General features: G+C 35.8%; 1 protein-coding gene across 1 annotated transcript in view; it reads left to right on the forward strand.

Moving 5' to 3' along the window:
• Positions 1–19,387, forward strand: part of DLC1 (DLC1 Rho GTPase activating protein) — a 214,725-nt gene that overhangs the window by 83,803 nt on the left and 111,535 nt on the right. Inside the window, exon 5 of the mRNA XM_066548398.1 lies at positions 1,721–1,754. Coding sequence (XP_066404495.1) covers positions 1,721–1,754 — 34 coding nt within the window. The remainder of the gene's footprint in view (positions 1–1,720; positions 1,755–19,387) is intronic.

Below are 19,387 nucleotides of genomic sequence, written 5' to 3' on the forward strand. Positions count from 1 at the left end.
TTTCTGAGAGGAAGCCATCATACCTTTTGTAGCTAACAAAACTCAACAGTAAAGTGTGATGTTAATCTGTTCCCATCTTTCCTCCTTTTGTCCTGACCCTCCCATTTGATTCACACTAATTTTTTCTCTTTCTTTCTTGTGCCATTAAGGGTTTTTTTTCCTGTTTGCTTGCTTCTTTCTCACCTTCTTCTCTTTACAGAGTTCTGTCTTTAGAAATTTCCTTCTTGGACTAATGTGAATAGTGAATCTCAGATTTTCTTACTTATCTTAGCCAGTGAAACCACTTAAGTGTGAAAAGAGAAGAAAAATAAATACCCATTTTCAAAGTTATATGAACATTTTATAAAAATTCATATATTATACACTTTTTCTTTCTTGAAACTAAGACCCTGATTCACTCTGATTTTATTGTTTCTTTGGCATGTTAATTTTCCTCAGTCTGTGTTTCCTCAGATTTTGTTGCATTACTCATTCTTTTTCTGAACAAATATATGTTTGTAAAATGCAAGGAAAATGCTTTCCCAGGAAGAGAATATTTTTGGTTTGAATAATATTAGTCTGGTTGTGTAATATTTTTGAATGTCAAAATCAACCAACACACATTTAGCCAGACAGAGTACAGGTGAAAGAGAAAAAATCACAAAAGGCATATATTAATGTATAGCATTAATACATGTTCTAGTAGAAATTCTGCTGAAATTTGATCCAGAAAGTTCTATGAAGCACTATTGTATATAGCAGGACAAATCAAATGAAATTAAAATTGCAAAGTCTGTTTTGAGAAATTCTATAGCAAGTCTGAAGCTGGTTGCTTTATTTCTGTCCATCTCTACTCTTTTTCTTTTTCTTTGAATCTGCAGCAGGAAAATCTGCTGAATAAAGGCTAGGATAACATAAGTGGAAAGGAGGTAAAATTGATATGTTAACTCAGTAACTCAGTATGCAGTTCTGCACACATTGCATACCCAATGCAGTTTCTCATCCAAACTTTCTTACCTGTATCCTATATGCACATTTCAAAATTCTTTCTTTTGACATATAATTTTCACTTTATGGTTCATTCAATCTATAATCTCATTTTTTTAGGGAAAATGCACTCAGAAAGTTCTTCTATATTAGTCTGAAAGAAAATTATAATATGAAACAAAATTGGCATCCATTGCAAAAAAAGAAGTCTCACACAATTTTCCAAGTCCAGAAACAATTACAGCCAATATGAAAACAATTCTATTATTTGTCTCTGAAAATTTACACAAAAAGTAAGAAATTGCTATATTATAGAGCAGCATATATTTGAGCCTACAGAAGAGAAATTTGGCATTTCTGTCTAATCCTCAGCCGCACAGATTTTGTCTTCCTCCCTCAAAATTATGAAGTAATTTCCCAGTGGAATTTTGTGATTGTGTGTTCTTGGGATGATTTTTTCAAAATGTAATCATAAGAATATCTTATTAACTCCATTTCCTCCCTTCTCTCCTAGTCCTTTCTAGTGGTAATTACTTTTACAATAGATTGTAAGACACTCAAATGGGAACTGTATGTTTCTCTCCAGAATGCTTAGCACGGTGAGATTGCAGTTTTTTCCAGATCTTCTAGACACTCACAAAATTTACCTAAAGATTTCATAATGTTTCCCTAATATTATTTCCCTAATATTCCCCCAGGTATTCCCTAAATACTCCCAATGTTTTTTAATAGTGGTATTTTTTTTTTCTTTCAGGCTATGCCAGTTTTTTCAGAGAAGGAGAAGGCTGGTGAGTAAATATTTACTCATTTTCTCATTTCCTTGTTGTATTTGTTTTTGGAATACCCTGTTACTTAACTAAGTGATAAAAGACAGGCTTCAACTGTGGGCTTTCAAACGTATAGGATTGCAGATTTGACCAATGTCTATGTAAAGGCTATCTGTTGTTTCCTGACTAGGGTAATTTCTCTTTCTAAAATGCAGTCCAGTTTTCTGTGTCATATTAATAAGAATGTTTGAAACTGTCCTACAAAGTTCAATTGCAGCTCCTCCTTACACGTCAGTATTCCTGTAGTAACTAACTTGTTATTTGGTGTTAACAGGTATTATGATTTATTAGATGTCTCAATTAACAAACATGGGTGCAAACAGGTTTTCTCAAGTCAATTGAATTTGACTTTTGATTTGGTGTAAGCTTTACTGTCTATCTTTATATATGGCAAGAAATTTCAGTTACCTGGAGTATTTCACTGGAGATAATAACATTTGTTTTGGCTAAGTACTTCTAGAATATTGAAAAATTGTTTTTCTGTTCTTTTCTGTTACACTATGTGCTTTGGTGTTGCGACGTGAAATCTATTACTGATTGACTGCTAGACACTGTCAAATTCTTGTGATAAACACTAGGGAACTCAGCACTATTGCTCTCAAGAATCTCTGTTGGTTGCTTGTCTTTTAATTTAATTTATAATTTGCTACTGTACTTTGAATATAGCCTGAAAAATACCTCAAAATATCCATATGCCACATGGCATTCAGATTTATGTCTGATTTTTATTGTTGATGTTTTCTTGCATTACCCTGGTTCAGATTGTTTCTTTTCTTTTGCTTATTAAAGGAGAAGAATAGGTTAAAAATGTTTCAGAGAAAGTCCACAGTAACAGTCAGTGCTGTAAAAGCTATGGAGCTGTCTGCTCAGGATGTTGTTACTTTTGCTGTTGATGTTCAGAAGAAATTCCCAAACTCTGACCCATATTTAATAAGATTTACTTTATAGATTTCATAGGAAGAATTATTTGGCGTTTCTTTTTCTGAGGTTGTAAATTATGTCAAAACATACAAACTGATTATAGTTATATATTACTGACCATACCATTTGTAGCTATTTTAAAATAAAACTCAAAGATCTATGCTTCGTCTTTTGGCGTCAAAACTACCTATGATGTAAGTGTTGGTAATAATATAAAATGAATAGACTTTATAACCTGTACATATGCATATAAGCATCTCTCTCTTTTCCTTCTTTCTGGTCAGACTCCCGCGCTATGTTTTTCTGTGGACAGTATTATATTTAATATTAAAAATATTAAGTGGAAGTTCATACCACATGATGTCAGTTTTTTGACATTTCTGTGCATATGAGCCCAAGCTAAACTGAGAATGAAGATATGGTTGCCTTTTAATCAGGTTTGGCTCTCATTTAACTCTACAGCTCAGGAGATCCTGAGATTATGATGGGTTAGTTTGCAATATTGAGAATTCATGAGGGAGATGATTATTAAGATCAGGCCTAATCACTTGTTTCTAGGAGCAGGAAGTGTTATTTTAGTTAAGTGCAATTGGATCTTGATTCAGACAGTCAGATCCCATGTTTTGCAAGGTAATTTGCCAGTGTTGGATCATTGCTGCTTTCACTTCACCAGAATGACATTATCTATAGCCATGAATGACAAAGACATACCTAAGGTGTGGAAACCTTCAAAATAATATAACATATTTTCTTGTCTGCTGTAAGAGAACAAAAGAAATACTAATTTTGATATTTATTTGGAAATACCAACAATCTAAAATTTTCTAGTTTATATTACCACAAAAAAACGAAAATGTATCGCAAAATATTAAAGAACAAAAAGAAGTTGTTTATTTTATTGCTGGCAAAGCTAATAATTTGCAGGTAAAGAGACTGAATGGCATTGTATTACAATTGGATAGAAATGCACTCAGAATTTCTAGAGAAACATCTTTTCTCATGTTGAGAATTTGAACTAATATTCTCTTGTAAGTCTCTCTTTTCTACTTACTACTGTTTGATTCCATCTGGGGCTGGAATAAGTAATACAAGAAAGTAAAGAGGTTGTTATTACAATGTTTCTGGTTTAGAAATTTTACATATACAGAAATAAACCCCTGTTTTAACAAGACTTTTTATTCTGTAGACTCCAGATATCTTGATATTTTCAAATGTTTTTCCTATAGGCAACAAAACATTTAGATTCTTAAATGGACTAAGCTGCCTAAACAGCTTAGAAGTTCACACATTACTGATTATGTTTATAGCATTTTTTAATCCTTGAAATGAAATATTTTTTCAATTTTATATATTTTCCAACAAGCAGTAAATTTTGACATCAAACGCAAACTCCATAAGATGGAGTACTTATCAAAAAAACCAAAACACTCACATACCATTTTTAGATTTGGAGCAAAGCCAAACATCTGAAAACATTGTTGCTTTTGTCAATTAATAGCTCAAGAGTTGCATAACAATTTTTTTTTTTTAATAGTGGAAAGTGCCGTAAAACATGCAATTGCAAAGTGCCTTTGGCAAAAATCTATAAATGATCAGTATATTGAGCAGAACATTGGTCATGCCTAAACACCAGCCCAATTGCTTCCACTTGTGTGAATTGGGGCATTGTAAATTATGTACTGTGGCATCAGCTAGGTCTGAGTAATGCATTTTTAAGAAGTCTCAATATTGTTGACATTTCTGGCAATGTTGGAAAAATAAATCTTTCAAAATAATATTTTGAGGTAGAAGTTAAGATCAAGCAGTATGCACAGTCAGAGAAAATGGTGGTTCAAGCCAAGAGATGACTCAGGACAAGTAATGCTGGCGCCTACATTAAGAATGCAAGCCAGAAACCAAATTCAAAACACTATTTTTTCAGATTCATCTGTTTTCCTTTTGAGTAAATTACATATTTGCATGCCTTTGCTCACCTTGCTGACTGTTGTGATTTATGTTCTCCAATTCTGTACAAAAACTGTGAAGATATTTGAAGGATGGAGAATTTAGCACACCTGTCAATAATGTGTCAGAGTTTGTAGTGTTGACTCCATTTATAGTCTAAAAATAATCAGCATCTGAACCTTTGGTTCACATGACTGTAAATCAGCATCTGTTTTACTGATGTGATTCACATATGAGACTTCATGAATGGTATCAGTTAACTCTCCTCTAACTGCAGGCTCGAGACAGCTCCTGACACACATACCAATATTCAGTACAATGAATCCACTGTGAGCTTCCTAATTCAGGGCTAACTTCTGTTTCTGGAGTAGTGTTCCCAAAGCAAAGGTGAAATGACTTTAAGCCAATATTAGAATTATTGCCTAAGCCTCTTTGTGTACCTGATTCATGCTTTCCCAATTTATCCTCAAATATTTGTAGGGAATAGTGAACTCTGTGGCTTAGAAACATTGCTACAACAGTGGGAGAGGCAGAGCAAATATCCACACCTGGTCACAGACTAGCACAGCTTATTTCTCTTGAGGTGATGGAACTATGTGCTATCAATAAACAGGGCAGAAGGTTTAGTCTAGCCCTAAACAAATTTTAAGTAAATATTAACACCATTGGTCCATAATGTTCAGCATTATAATAAATAAGTGAGAATAGGAATTGAACATGCTTTTGAGTTTTCATGACTCTATCAAAATATTCCCTTGTGCTTTAAAAATATACTGTGGGAAAAGTGCACAGCCTTTTTGGGTAAATCTCAGTATTCTCTCTAACTATCAAGTTAGAGAGATCTACTTCAGCACAAATAAAAGTGTCAGACCATGATATGTAGTACAACAGATTTGATAGCCCATTTCTCACCGTGTTTTGATGATCAGCAAGACAACAAGAGGATAAAACACGAAGAACAGTAAAAAATAGCAGCTTCAGTGGATCTCTTGCCAGCATACAGTTCTTGAAAGCTCCCCAGTGTCAGTATTAAAATGTGGGCCTAGCAGTGAACAACTCTTTCTTTTTTTTTTTTCCTTGCATCTATTCTAGATTTCTGGCAAAGACACTATTTAATGAAGTACAGGTTCTATTCTCCTTTGGTGTTAATTTTCCTGGTTGTCTTTTGATTCAGAAGGAAGATAATACAGAGATGATTAAAGAGGCCTTAATGAGAGGGTTTTTCCTCTCACAGGCTCTTATTGTCAGTGTCAGGCAGCAGAGGACACTTGGTGCACAGCCCCATGGTGAGATGAGCCACAGAACAGGAGGTGATGGAGTGATGACAAGGTGGGTCGGCTGTCTGTGAGAACTCACAGCAGGAGGACCTGGAAAATCCAGTACCACGGGTTCACTATCATGTAACCAGGCACATAAAAGACCAAATGCTTGGTTCATTAGGTAGAGGTCTTTTCATTCCATTTCATTTAACTGCAGTTCTAATCAAAAGGGTAAAAAAATTAAATCTTCACTAGATTTTACAAACTTATTCTAGATCCAGAGAAAGCAATTCTTTCTGCAGTATTTCTGAGCAGTATTCACTAGATGCTCTGTTTTCATTAAGTCATTAAGAGCTCATGCATATAATAAACTGTTTTGAACCTAGAGCAAACATTACAAAATTCAATTTGGCTACAAGATATCAATTTCTAAATAAACTGGATAGACATACAAGGTAATTGGCACAGTTACTAGTTTTCTGGCTGCCTTACAATAACTCTAGCCAGTATTGTAAAATAAACTAGGCAAAATGAATTATTAATTGTTCCATTTAGCAAGTGTTTTATCTGGTTTTAGAAGAACAGTCTCACTAGAGTTTTTGTGAGACCTTAGTATGAAGTACTAGCTTCTAGTTAGGTAATCCTTTTTTATTGTCAATGTTGCAACAGTTTTAAAATTTGGTGTTTGTTTTCTAAATAACAATGTCAGGGGAGCACTCATACTTCAATCTGTCATACTGAAAAACAGTTAGAGAAGCTCTGCTAGAAAATGCGTGGATGGCTGCCAAACACTAATAGATCTTAATAGATATATTTTTATTCCATTGCTATTCATTTTATTACTAGAAAAAATGATGATGCCAATAGGTACTGAAAGCTGACCTTTCATGCTAATTTTCCTAATAATTTTTGGTTCTTTGGTTTTCTTTATTTTTTCCTAGATGCAGTAAAATAGCTGATGTCAGGATTTTTGGTATTTGATTTTTAGTGGTTTATTAACCACACACTAGTGTAGTTGTTCTTCTGAATAAATTACTTCACTTTTAAAAGTCATACCATATGCACTGGCATGTGGACATAAACATACAAACTTCAAAATCCACATAGAACTGTGCAAAGCCAAAGGTGCTGTTGCAATTTTCTTTATGTTTTGGAGGAACCAGGAGGTCCTAGGACTGCAGCTTTATAAAAGCCTTTAAACCATGCTAAATGCACTAGAAGCAGGATGATGCCTAAAACTCCTCATGGTTGCCTTTAGTATATCACTTTTGCTAGTCTTAAGGACTGTGGGTTGGGGCCAAGTAGTGTGCATGTGGTCTGAGGGAGCCAGTGATAAGAAGGCTGTGTACCATTGGAGAAGGACACAAAAGTTCAGGTACCAGCCTGGACAGGAAAACAGGTCTTTTGTGGAAGGCTAAAACAATTTCCATTAAAAAATTTTATAATGATTAAGTACATCTGCAGTATCTGGGAACTAGCAGAACCTGTTGTGCATAAAATTCCTTAGTAAGTTTCTATTTTCTTTTCCCACCTGCTTTGTGGAGAAAGTATGGGCCATTAGTATGGACCTGCATTTACATTTTTTGGAAGAGCTTCTTAAGTCAAAATATGCTGTTGCTATCTTCAAAGAAGTTTAGTTTTTTCATATCTTTAATATAATCTCATTTACTTATATCTTTAAATGCTTAGAAAAAGAAGCTTAACTGAATTATTTCTGGCTAGTAACAAGACTAGGCTATTATTTTTACATTGTATTATACATACATATATTTTATCATATTCTTAAGAGGTTTTTTTAGGTATAATAGCTTTCCAGGCTCTTTGATGATTTCATTAATTGTGGAAACAACTTTAAATATTTATTTGATAAATATTCATATGTCCTTTTTCATTTTAGAGGAGATAAGCTGTGCCCAAGTGTCTTATATTCCTGTGGTGAGCAATCAAATCTTGATTTCTCTGCCAGTTTAATGTATTTTCTTAAGTAACAAAATTACCTTATTCAAATCAAGAGAGTTCCCTGATAGGAATAAAACTTTATATAATACCAGCTGAATGATTATTGCTCCCAGCTATCATGCTAAACCTTTCAATCCAATGTGTTTGTAAGGCAACATGTGCTTCCCTATTTAATACAAGTAGTTTTTATCACAGAAATTATGTGACTATAAAAAACTCCAAGAATTAGCATTATTTTAAAGATATTTGATATTAATAATATTTAATCACAGATTGATATATTGTAAGAACAGACTTCATCAGCTATTAGTGCAGCACAGTTAAACAAAGAATAACTCTCTTCAAGGAGTTATTCAAAGAATAACTCTCTTTGGACGTTCTTTCTTCAACTGTGTGTTCAAGCAGGCCAGCCCTGAGTTCAGACCAGATTGCTCAAGTCTTAGTCCAGTCCAGCTTTGAACACTTCCAAGAAGAGAGCCTGTGCAACCTCTGTAGGCTACGTGCTCCTCTGCTATCTTGTCTTCACTGAGGAGTCATTCTTCTAATGTCCAGCCTGGTCCTTCCTGGTTTCAGCTTATGCCTCTTGTCTCCTCTGTTGTCATCCTCACATGCACAATATGAAGAGCCCAGCTCCATCTGCTTGTTGCCTACTGTCAAGTCCTGGGGAGCTGCTGGTAGGACCCCAAAAGCCATCTCTGCAGGCTGAACAAGTCCTGCAGCCTTAGCTCATGGGCCGAGCGATCCAGACCCTGACCTGCTTGGTGGCTGTCCCCTGCATGTCCCTTTTATCAATGTCCTTCTTGTGTTGGGAGGATCCTGAAACTGGACTCACTGTTACAGGTAGGGTCTCACAAGCACTGCATAGAGAGGGATAATCCCTTCCCTCCACCTACAAGCCATGCTTTTATTGATCCATCCCAGGCTGCTGCCAGCTCGTTTTACTGCCAGGGCACACTGCCGGCTCATGCAAGCTCAATGTCTGCCAACACCCCAGGGCCTTTTCCATAGAGCTGCTCTCCAGCCAGTTTTTATCATTTATTTATCCACCCTTACAGACTGTAAAATCCCAACTTACAAAAGAAAAATATTGTGGAAATTGTGCTCTTTGTTGTCAAAACAGAAAATAGAACAGGAGACCCACAAATTTGTTACTTGCAGCAAATTCAATTTTGTATTACATTATAAGTAATTATAATATGTTCAGATTTTAGAACACCATCAAACAGATTGTAAACTGGTACTCAGTATATTCTGGCTAGTGTCATATAATTAATTTTAATCAAGTAGATTCTCAGTATAAAGTTAGGTATCAGTTTCACAGTGACTCTGTAGAATTTATATTACCCAGGCCACATTGTAGTCTCTTTTTGACTTGGACATCAGAAACATTCTAAAAGAGGTAGTCCCTGACCAAAAATAGCTGTTAAATCAAACATGATCCAGTTGCTCTTTCTTCCCTTTTTTGGCTATAAAAAGTGTAACAGAGAATGCTGATAACCAATTAATCAAGTTATTTCTAGGCTAATTTTCTTCAGACTGAGTTCATGGCAAAGACATGTGTTGATTCAAATGAACTATAAACTAGTTCACTTGGTCCTAATTAATTCTGACATGCAGTCATTAGGTCGTGGTTTCTAAAGTAATGATGTGACTGTTGATTTGGAAATCAGGTGATGGTCTTTCTTTTTCAGTGTCCTAAAACAGAGGCAGTTTCTTAAAGGCAGCCAAATCTTAAAATTAACTTTTGACTAAATTTTAATAGTTATTCAGGTACCTGAATATGAAAAACAAGCTGCTAATTTGGAACAATTTCTTGTCAAGGTTACTTCCGGCAGTAAAGTCTGCATGTGGCACAAAATAATGATGACACCTAGTCATTTCTGAAAAATGTAAGATGCTCTTCTTTGCTTCTTTGGATTCCTAGACAACATTCAAAACATCTGGAATATATTATGCTCCTGTGTTCATATTTGAAAGTAGGACTTGAACTGCTGAATTGTTTCAGAGTTGTTGAAGATGAACAAAAAAAAAATTTGAACAATTTTAAACCACGTTTAATATGAAGAACTTAAAGTACTTAAAATTAATTTTACAAGATAACTTCTTTTTTTGTGTGATAAAAAATAAGGGAAAGAAATGGTTTCAGTTCCAAACATGGAACATGAGCTTGTTTTTTGTTCCTTATACCCTTGAGGTACTTAAATGCTCACTTTACTAGAATAAAAAAGTCACTATTCAAAAATTCTTAGGGAAAAGAGGGAGGTTTTGATGTCTGATGAGAAGGCATGATTATTTATCTGTGATTCTGTGACATGATTATTTACATTTCTTTAAGGACATGCTGAAAACTCAGGTGAGAGACACCCAAAAGCACACTTTGGACAAGGCACACCTGGAGGCAAAGTGAATTCCTGATGCAGAACCATCCTTGCCAGGACAATTGTAGGTCTGGATGTAACTGCAGTCTCACAGGTGCCTCAGACTAGGGTTTCTTTTTTCCTTGATGGAAATGTCAACCTGTGCTCTGTCTTCTGCTATAAAAATTCATGTTTGAGAGAATTGTGGCTTCTGCCCATAGTGTGTTCAGCCTGAGCAGCTAGACCTTCTATTATCTATAAACTGAAAGGTACCAACTGCACTGACAAGAAGCTTTTTTCATTATCCTGAAGATTTTAAATAGCTTGTGATATCTAGTCATCAACTTAAACCATTTTCTCAAATCTTCTCCCCAAACACTCTTGTAAAATTAGATTGCTTTTGCACGTATCAGGAAATGGCAATTGAATGAAATGTTGGTTCTCTAATATGTGATAGATTCCTATGGTCTTTAAAATGCACCAGTGTACAATTCTTATATGCAAAGTCAGTCACTTGCCTCATGCTTTATTACCTCTGTCAGTCTACCTCTGTGTTAATTTTGACTGTTAGTGAATTTCCCCTCCATGACTTTTTAGGAAAGAATCAGATTACTTGAAGTGGTTGCTTAATTTATAAGTATTACAAATCAAGATGTAACTGGAAAAAAAAAAGTTTATTGATAGAGAAAATTGCCAAATGGTTTCTAAACTATAAATCTACAAGGAGTTATTCCTGCAGATGATCATTCTAGTCACATGAGTTTGGACTAAGCTTGGAACTAGAGATTTGCTAAATCCCAGTCTAAAATGATTTTTCTGAAAGTTTCTCCATGTGAATATTCTCTTTAATTCAATTGTTAGGTCATTAATTTATATCCCAGCCAATTCTGGATTGAGTTGCACCTGCTGCAGTATGTTGGCCTAAAAGAAAGGAAATATTTGGTAACCAGTTTCAGAGTGTTAGCCAGTTATATCACATGTTAGTAGCTGCCTATGAGCAGAATTGAAAGGCAGAGAGGAAAGTAACCATGGATTTTAATACATATCAAAATACAGGCTTGAAATTAGAGAAGAGCGGTTGAAATATCTGTTAAAAGGCAAGGAAAAGAATTAAATAAGCCATGACATCTTCTAGGCAGGTGTCTAATTTACAGAGTTATCCTGGAACATGTTTTCAAATTGCACATAAGAAAAAGACTGAGATTTTAGTCAAGAATTCATCTATCAATTGGTTAACATAGAAGACTGTTCACAGAACAATCCATCAATACACCAGAAATATTTTTCTCATGTAGTTACCATGGGAGGCTCTCAAAACAGGGATGAAGCCACAGAATGCTCAGAGAATGCCAAGGCTTTGTTTTGGTGGTATATCTCACATTAAGTCTGTGAGTGGGATAACATTTTTTGTGTCAGCACAAGTGTGCCTTCAGCAAATGTCTGCGCCGCATTTGTAACCCATCTACCTGGTCTGGTACAACTTTAGCATGTGTATCAGGTTAATCAATTTTATCAGCTATAAATTCATCATTGTCAGTGAATTTGTGACAGGAAAATTAAAGCTATATAGTTTTCTTAAAATTTCTTTCTTTCCCCCTTTTAGAAGATCTCAGACTAGTCCTTTTTATACAGAATGCCCTTAGGACTTAAGTCTGGCCCTGTGTTTTGAACCATGGATCCAGCCTAGCATTTGTAGGAAAATGTCTTTTAGCAGTCATTCAATGAGCTGTTGCAGGATCAGACAATAACAATGGATGATGAAGAAGACACTGCTCCTGGCAAACTAGTTAGAGTAGGATTTTCTTCTCCAAGCTTGGAAGTAGGACTGGTTTTTTTCAGTCACAGATTTAATACCTGCTGTTCCTTTCAACAGTTAGTTTTTTGCACCTCATCTTTTTTTGTCTCCCAGTACAATAGATGTCCATGTTTTATCACTCTGTGTCAATAAACATTTGAATTTTATGTGCAATTGCTTGTCTCTTCCTATAAAAGAATGAGAGGACATCAAACAGAGGTGGCAGATTCAAAACAAACAGGGGCAGGCAATCTAGAACTGAGATGTGGAGCTCCTCACCTCAGTAGACTGCAGATGCTAAAGTTGTACACAGCTTTAGAAAATGACTAAACAAACTAATAACAGAGAAATTAATTCATATAACCCTTTCTTCAATAAAATTAATAAAAGTTCTTACCAATAACTTTTGCAGGACTGACCCAAATCATAACCCTCTATATACCAAACCAAAACTCGCCTGGAATGCCAAATTAGTAAGGCAATACAGTCTCTAAGTACTGAGTTTGATTTTAATGAGTCAAAACTGGTATTTTGTAGTAAAAGTATACTGAATATTCAGTCCTAATATGTACATTTAATATACTTTTATTGCATGAGTGTTTCTTTATTTTGTAAGAGGCATGGTTTTCCCCCAGGAAACAGTACTGATTATCCATCATCAAATTAAGAATAATATATAACTTATGCAGCAACATCAAAAGATGTCCAGATGTTAGGAAACTTTCTATCAAAAGCAAGAAGGATCTTAAAATTTGCAGAAAACCAACCAATGATCAGAATAAAGTAAGTCAATGCAATTCTTCACCTTAGTAAATAGCAAAGAGAAAAATATGAGTGCATGTCATAAGAATATAAAAACACAAACATAACCAAAGAGCATACTAAAAACTGTAAAGACATACATGTTACAGTTGTCATCAAAACTTGGCATCATTTTGTCTTTAATGAGGAAATGGACATTGGAAAACCAACCAATAAAGTTTCAATCTAAGAAGTTGCTACATGTATTAACTTTTGCAACACATTTCAAAGGCATTTCCAGAGAGGCAATGTATGCCACATTAGGCAAACTAAGATGAATAAGAAACAGACGTCTTTTCATAAAGCAAATCTAGATAATAATCTTCAGCAAACTAAATTGCATTTATTTCTCTTAAAAGACTGAGAGATAAGAAATGAGCCATGTTTTGGTTTTGGTTTTTTGTTTTTTTTTTTTCTCAAAATAATCATTATAGCTTAAGTAAGTTAAGCTAACTCTACTGATCCATAGAAAAAATTCCACATCTGGAAAATCTTTACTTCATCTGTGTTGGGGTTTCATGCTTTTTGGTGCTTTGTTCACCAGTTCCCATGACTCTAACTTAAACCTCTCCCTAGGGAGCATTCCAATTCCAATGGAAGAGCATTCCAATTCACTTAAAGATATAGTGACCATTTCATTCACTTAAGATATAGTGATAATTTCATTTCCTGTTATTTAGGCTTCCTTACCTGTTTCCCTAAACAAAGCAAAACCAATCCTCAAAAATAAAGCAACTAAAAAGAAAAAAGACAATATGTCTTTGTAGAATGCTGCAGTATGGACAGTTACTTTAATAGATTGAAGTGAGAACAGAAAGAGTAATTGTCAAAGATAACACAGAGGTACATTTTTTTTTATTGTAGACTTCTAGCTGTTTTTAGCAAATAGAAGTTTAGACACACTCCAGCACCAAAATCCTCTATTTGCCATGGAGCAATCACAAGCAGCACTGCTGAAAATCTGAATTAAGTATCCACCAAATGCACACAGTGCAGGCAACCAGAAAATAATTGCCTCCTGTATTCCCTTCTGGCTCTTTCCTGTATAGTGTTACACAATTGCTTACGAGTACTGTATTTAGAAATCCAGGAGATAGATTTAGAAATATAATTATGACAGAAACAAAGTAGCACAACCAAAGTACTTCCATAACTGGGATTTTTTTCTCTCTTAGAGGAGCTGTGGGCTGAGTCACAAAGGTTTTATTCATTGTCAGAAGAAGATATGGGCTAAATATCAAAATAATTTGAAGTGCACACATCCAGTCACTAAGGTGTAAAGGGCACCTGTTTCAAGAACACAGTCACACAGCAGCATCTGAAAAAACAAATTAAACAAGAGAAGAACTCAAATACCGGCACAGAGTTGTCACAATTCTTTAATTATTCTTCCTGCTTGAGTTTTGGCCCATGTCACCCAGTAGTTTTCTAGAAAAGACCCATGAATGCTTGGAAGATAAGAAGATCCAGGGAGTGTTTGAAACCAGTAGTGGTAGAAGATTCACACTTACTGTCACTGAGTGGTCTTGATCAAAAAGGTCAAAGAGATCAATTCATTCTGACATCCTTTGTCTACCCCAGACTTCTCCAGGTTTAGTCCTTTCTTAGAGGATTCAAATCAAAATTTAGGAGCAAATCCTTCTCTCAGTGTAAAGATCTTTAGCCTCTTGTAATTCATGGAAAATACACCTCAGTGAGATTCTAGCATAAGAACTGCTTTCACCTACCTCTGCTCTCCACTTTCTCTCCTTCTGAAAAACTGCCTTCAAGATTTTATGTTTGAACTTCTGCTGCAAAGGAGATTTGAGAAAATATTTTTTTTTCTTTATAGACAACTGGATCTGATAACTGCACTTTTGCCTTTTATTTGTTTACCTATCATGCAACAGTTACTAGTTCAGGAGGGAAAAAAAAGAAAACCAGTGAAAATTAGCTATATTGCTGCTCTGTTACAAGTACCTGGAAAGTGGGGCACAAATGATTTTCAGCTGCTTGTCTAAATGGCAGCGCAAGGTAATCCCTGGCATAACTGTAAAGAAAGGTGTGAGCTGATAGGCATTAACAGTGAGCTGATAGGCATTAACAGCTGTCCTAGATTATGCTCCCTGTAGAGCAGCTTTTTGTACCCAAGCTTGCTCCTCCAACACTCCCTCTCCTCTGGGACAAATCTGTGCAATGGGCAGAGTCATGCTGAGCTGTGCTTAGCCCTGGATACTCATCTATCACTCCCAAACCATGCTGAGTTATTGGAAGGGGTAAGTGGAAGTCACTGTAGCCATAATTATACCTTGCATGCAAATTGTTATCTGCATGAATGCTCACTCTATCAGCAACCTAACAACAAATTGGTGAAACTTGAGAAAGCCTTACATGTGTGTGACAGAGAATAAAGAAGCTCAGGTACAGGGCTCCACATTAATTCAGTAGAAAACCACCCCACTTTTAACATCCTGGCCCTATTAACATTGAGGAAGCATTGTCTTGCCAACGGCCTCACACAGCAGGAGTCAGGATGGAATTTGCTTTTATTTCTAATGGACCTTTGAATGGCAGATCTCACTGATAAGAAGCAGAAGATTTCACTGATTCAGTCAAGTGACTTGTCAAGTGAACTCAAAAGCATATTACTTTCCTGAGCTTGCAGCAATTAGACACTCATCCATTCATAGAACAGTCCTTAAAGAAGCAAGGAAAGTGTGCTGTGTTCTCTGGTTTATGCTATAAATAGTAATAATTTTGAAGCAAGTTACCTTGATCAAGAAAAAGCTAATTCATATTCCCAGACATTAGAAATATCCCTATGTTAACACAGAGACCATCAGCTGACCCTGTATAACTGTCACTGAGGGATAAAATAACTTCAGAGGAGCACTTAAGACCAAACTGACATTTAAAAGCTGCCAAAATTTAAATTAAGGTTTATTCCTGAAGAGCATTCAAGTAGATTATGGTAAGAAAATCAAAGTGGCATATTTCTGCTCTTCAGTTACATTTGAAAATAGGTATACCATTATGATTAAACTAGCATCATTTCTGTAATATCCAATTATCTTTACCTGATTTTGAAAATGCAATACAGTATTTCTTCTTTCCTAGTAGTGTGTGTCCTTTCAGGGTTAGACATCAAAGGATAGACACTACTCTGTAGCTTAGGCTGCAGTGCTTCATGTTGAGAGCAGTATTAATTCATGAAGGAATGTGCTAAACCTTGTAGGTCACTGATTCATTTTTATTGAGACTTGGTTACATTTCCTATGCACCCTTCTAATTTATTCTGGACATTTTGGGACTTTTTGGATTTAACACCCAAATGCATTTCATGAAAAATAGGGACTTTGTTCCCAATTTCCACAATCAGGATTGAGCTGAACTCCTGTTCACAGGCCCTTCAACTCTAGGCTCCTCTCCAAGCCATTCTGTCTTCACTGTCTTGCCCCAAACATCTCCTGATGGATTTTCCCAAGGAAGGTCTGTGCTGTTTCCAGTTCCAAAGCTGACCCCAACAAGCTTGCCAGATCTCTGACTGTGAACTCACATTTTCATTCTAAGGGACAGTTAATTCTTCTAGGCTAGCTAAAGTTTTTACCTGAACCAACCAGTTTTTCATAGCGTGTCCAGTATTTTTAATAACATTCTTTTTTGTTAGCTTACACAGAAACAAAAATAACAAACCCAGCATTCTTTTTCTTGAATCACTTTCCTTACTTTTGTGATATATACTTCTGGCTTAACTCCAGTCATCTTGAATAGCTCAGGATCTTACTGTAGGTCATGTTGTGTCACTTGAATAGGGCAGTTTTTCCAGCTCATTTTTCAGAGCATTTTCATATTCACTAGCACAATCATCAGAAAGCAATGACTCAGTCTATGATAAACTGTCAAACTAAGTTTGTCTCTACCATCTACTGCTAAAGTTTTCTTGACAACTATTCAACAATTCATTTCATTCATAGTTTCTCTTTGATAAGTTTCCATTCCTTCAAGCCTTTTCTTCAGAGCTAGGAAAGAGATCTAGTTCCCCTGGGGCTATTTGTCATAAAGTCTCCACCCAGCAAGAGCTGACCAGAAAGCACACTTAGAGTCTGAACCAGAGCCTGGAATGAAACTTCCTCATTCAGTAGCACCTACAAAGGCTCACAAGCACATTCCTCTGTTAGCATATATAGCAAACAATAGTCTACTGATTCTCATAAAGTGGATGTCTTGTATCCCTTGTCTACCTTTCCTCTATGCATTTTTTCATGGTTCTTTTAGAGCGTTCATTCAACAGGCAACCAGGTGAGCACACTTAATTATCTCATATTTCATATGGAATAGCTCACCACTTGGAGAACATGCAGCTCTTCAAGGGAAGTTGAATACTTTTCTCCACATTCTTGCAATGTCCATACTTCGTTTTTCATCTCTTGGTGTTACAGCAATCAGCTGTAGTATGTTCAGTCACCACTAGGAAGTCTATCTACCTTAAATGTTGAGATAGGCATCCCTAAAAGTTGTCCTAATTGTTTAGCTACATATCCCAATGTGGATTTGTGTTCAACTGCATGCTGTCAGTTTTTAAATGGAATTTATAGTCTGGCTCACAGTTCAAGCAATAATTCCTGGGTTTCATTATGCATGAATCTGCAATGTTTGCAAAATAAATATATCCCTCTTCATGTATTCAGCGGGCCAGACTGTGATTCACCTGAGCACAAATAGATTGAAAGTTGTAACTGCCTGAAAGAGAGCTTTGTTTTGAAGGTGAGTCACAGTGTTGCATCCCCAATTTTATTTCACTGCCTTCTAAGTTCAGGAATTCAACTATTTGCTGTAAACTGGATCATTTAAATGATTCATATTAGGTCTATTTTTTACCCTATGTTGTTTTAATGAGCTGACTTTCAGCAAGCTGTGCAAACATTTGCCCCAGTACCATATGAGAGGACTGTTTGGTGCAATAAGGGACACAGGCAAAAAGACTTTGAAGAATTAAATATTTCTTGTAGCAGCCTTCTGCTGCTAGTGTCTTGGGAAATAAGTGCCTTAAAGAGGCTGCAGAAGACTTAGATAATTTGGTATAGAAAATGTATTTAAAAACTAAAATATGCAATTCTAACTGACCAAGAATTAGGACTATGTGTCTACACAGCCATTCAGATGATACTACAGCAGCCTCTGCTATTTAGCAGAAACTTTGGAGTCCCTTCAGAAATTTGAGACTGTTACAGACTGTCCTTTGCAGACTAAATATCTCCCCTTCTACACTTGTGTTTGCTGTGCTGGCAAACACAAGGGTAGAGCTGCACAGACATCTTCATCTGGACTCTTGGTACTTGCCTCTGTTCCACTACCTTTTGTGACTCTCCAACCTGTAATGTGCCCATGGCATTGGTTCCCCCAATCTGCTCCAGCTGAACTGATTTTTCTGTCAATCCTTTAGCATTTCCAAAGTTATATCACGCAATCAAGCTATGTCTTTACACAGACTGTTGATATATTACCATGCTCTTGTCCTTCCTCTTCTTGCCAAGGGCTACCATTCCTAAGAGAATCCCCACCATTAACATCTTTTATTACCTTTCAGGCACATAAAGATCATGTAACCTTGATGCAGAGAGTGCTCTGCTGGGAACTGTAAAAGCAGTGTGTGTTTACAGTAACACTAGACACTGAATTTCTGAATAAGTCAGCATTTTTTGCCCAACAGGAATCCAGCATATTGGTTCTCAGGCAAGGAGGAGCAGAGTGGACCTAAGGTCAGCATGTGCTTGCTGTTAATGAATAGTTCAGTTCTTTGTTTCAAGACTCAGCCCCACACTTACCTGGCCTTTTTTGAGTTTCCTTGCTTGGTAGATGTTAGGAGTTAAGAGCTGGTCTCCCCTTATTTTTCTCAGAGCTCCTTTCATGGGGCTTTCAATGATAAAATAAATATAGTAACTTTAAAGGTTTGCATGACTTTTTTTGAGTTCCATGGATTCATTCATATCTTTACAAACCATGCACAACAAACAATGTGATGTGGTCCATTTTTCCATAAAAGGGTACAGAAACATCTAACTTTCAACAGATTATGAAGTTTTGCAACTAGCATGAAGTTAGATCTGACAAGTGAGCAAGGCATTTATAGAAGAAATTACAATGTTTTAAAAAATTGATACAATCTAAACTTCCTTGGTCAAATAGAGAAGGCTTCTTTTAAATAAATTTACATTAACTATTGCCTCTTAGAGAGAAAACCATATCTACTGAGGATGAAAATATGCAGGGGATTTTGGTGAGCTGTGTATGTTTAATACATCATGGGTAACTATGACACCTTGTACTGAAAACTGTACAAAATGCATGGCCACAGATGGACAATGCACATATGAAGGTCTTCTGTTGAAATTAGAGTGAAAACACTTTTTCTGAAGTCTTCTCATTCCAATGGTAAGCTTTAAAAATGGCATTATTCCTCTAGATGAAGACTAATATAAGGTGTTTAAACTTTGAAAGCCAAAATCTAAAATCTAACTTATCTTTGATCTAAAATAATTTTCAATATCTGTAGAGGATGTATTTAAAAACTTTCTTGAA

The sequence above is a fragment of the Molothrus aeneus genome, chromosome 4, assembly GCF_037042795.1.
Source record: "Molothrus aeneus isolate 106 chromosome 4, BPBGC_Maene_1.0, whole genome shotgun sequence".
NCBI classification, from domain to species: Eukaryota; Metazoa; Chordata; class Aves; order Passeriformes; family Icteridae; genus Molothrus; species Molothrus aeneus.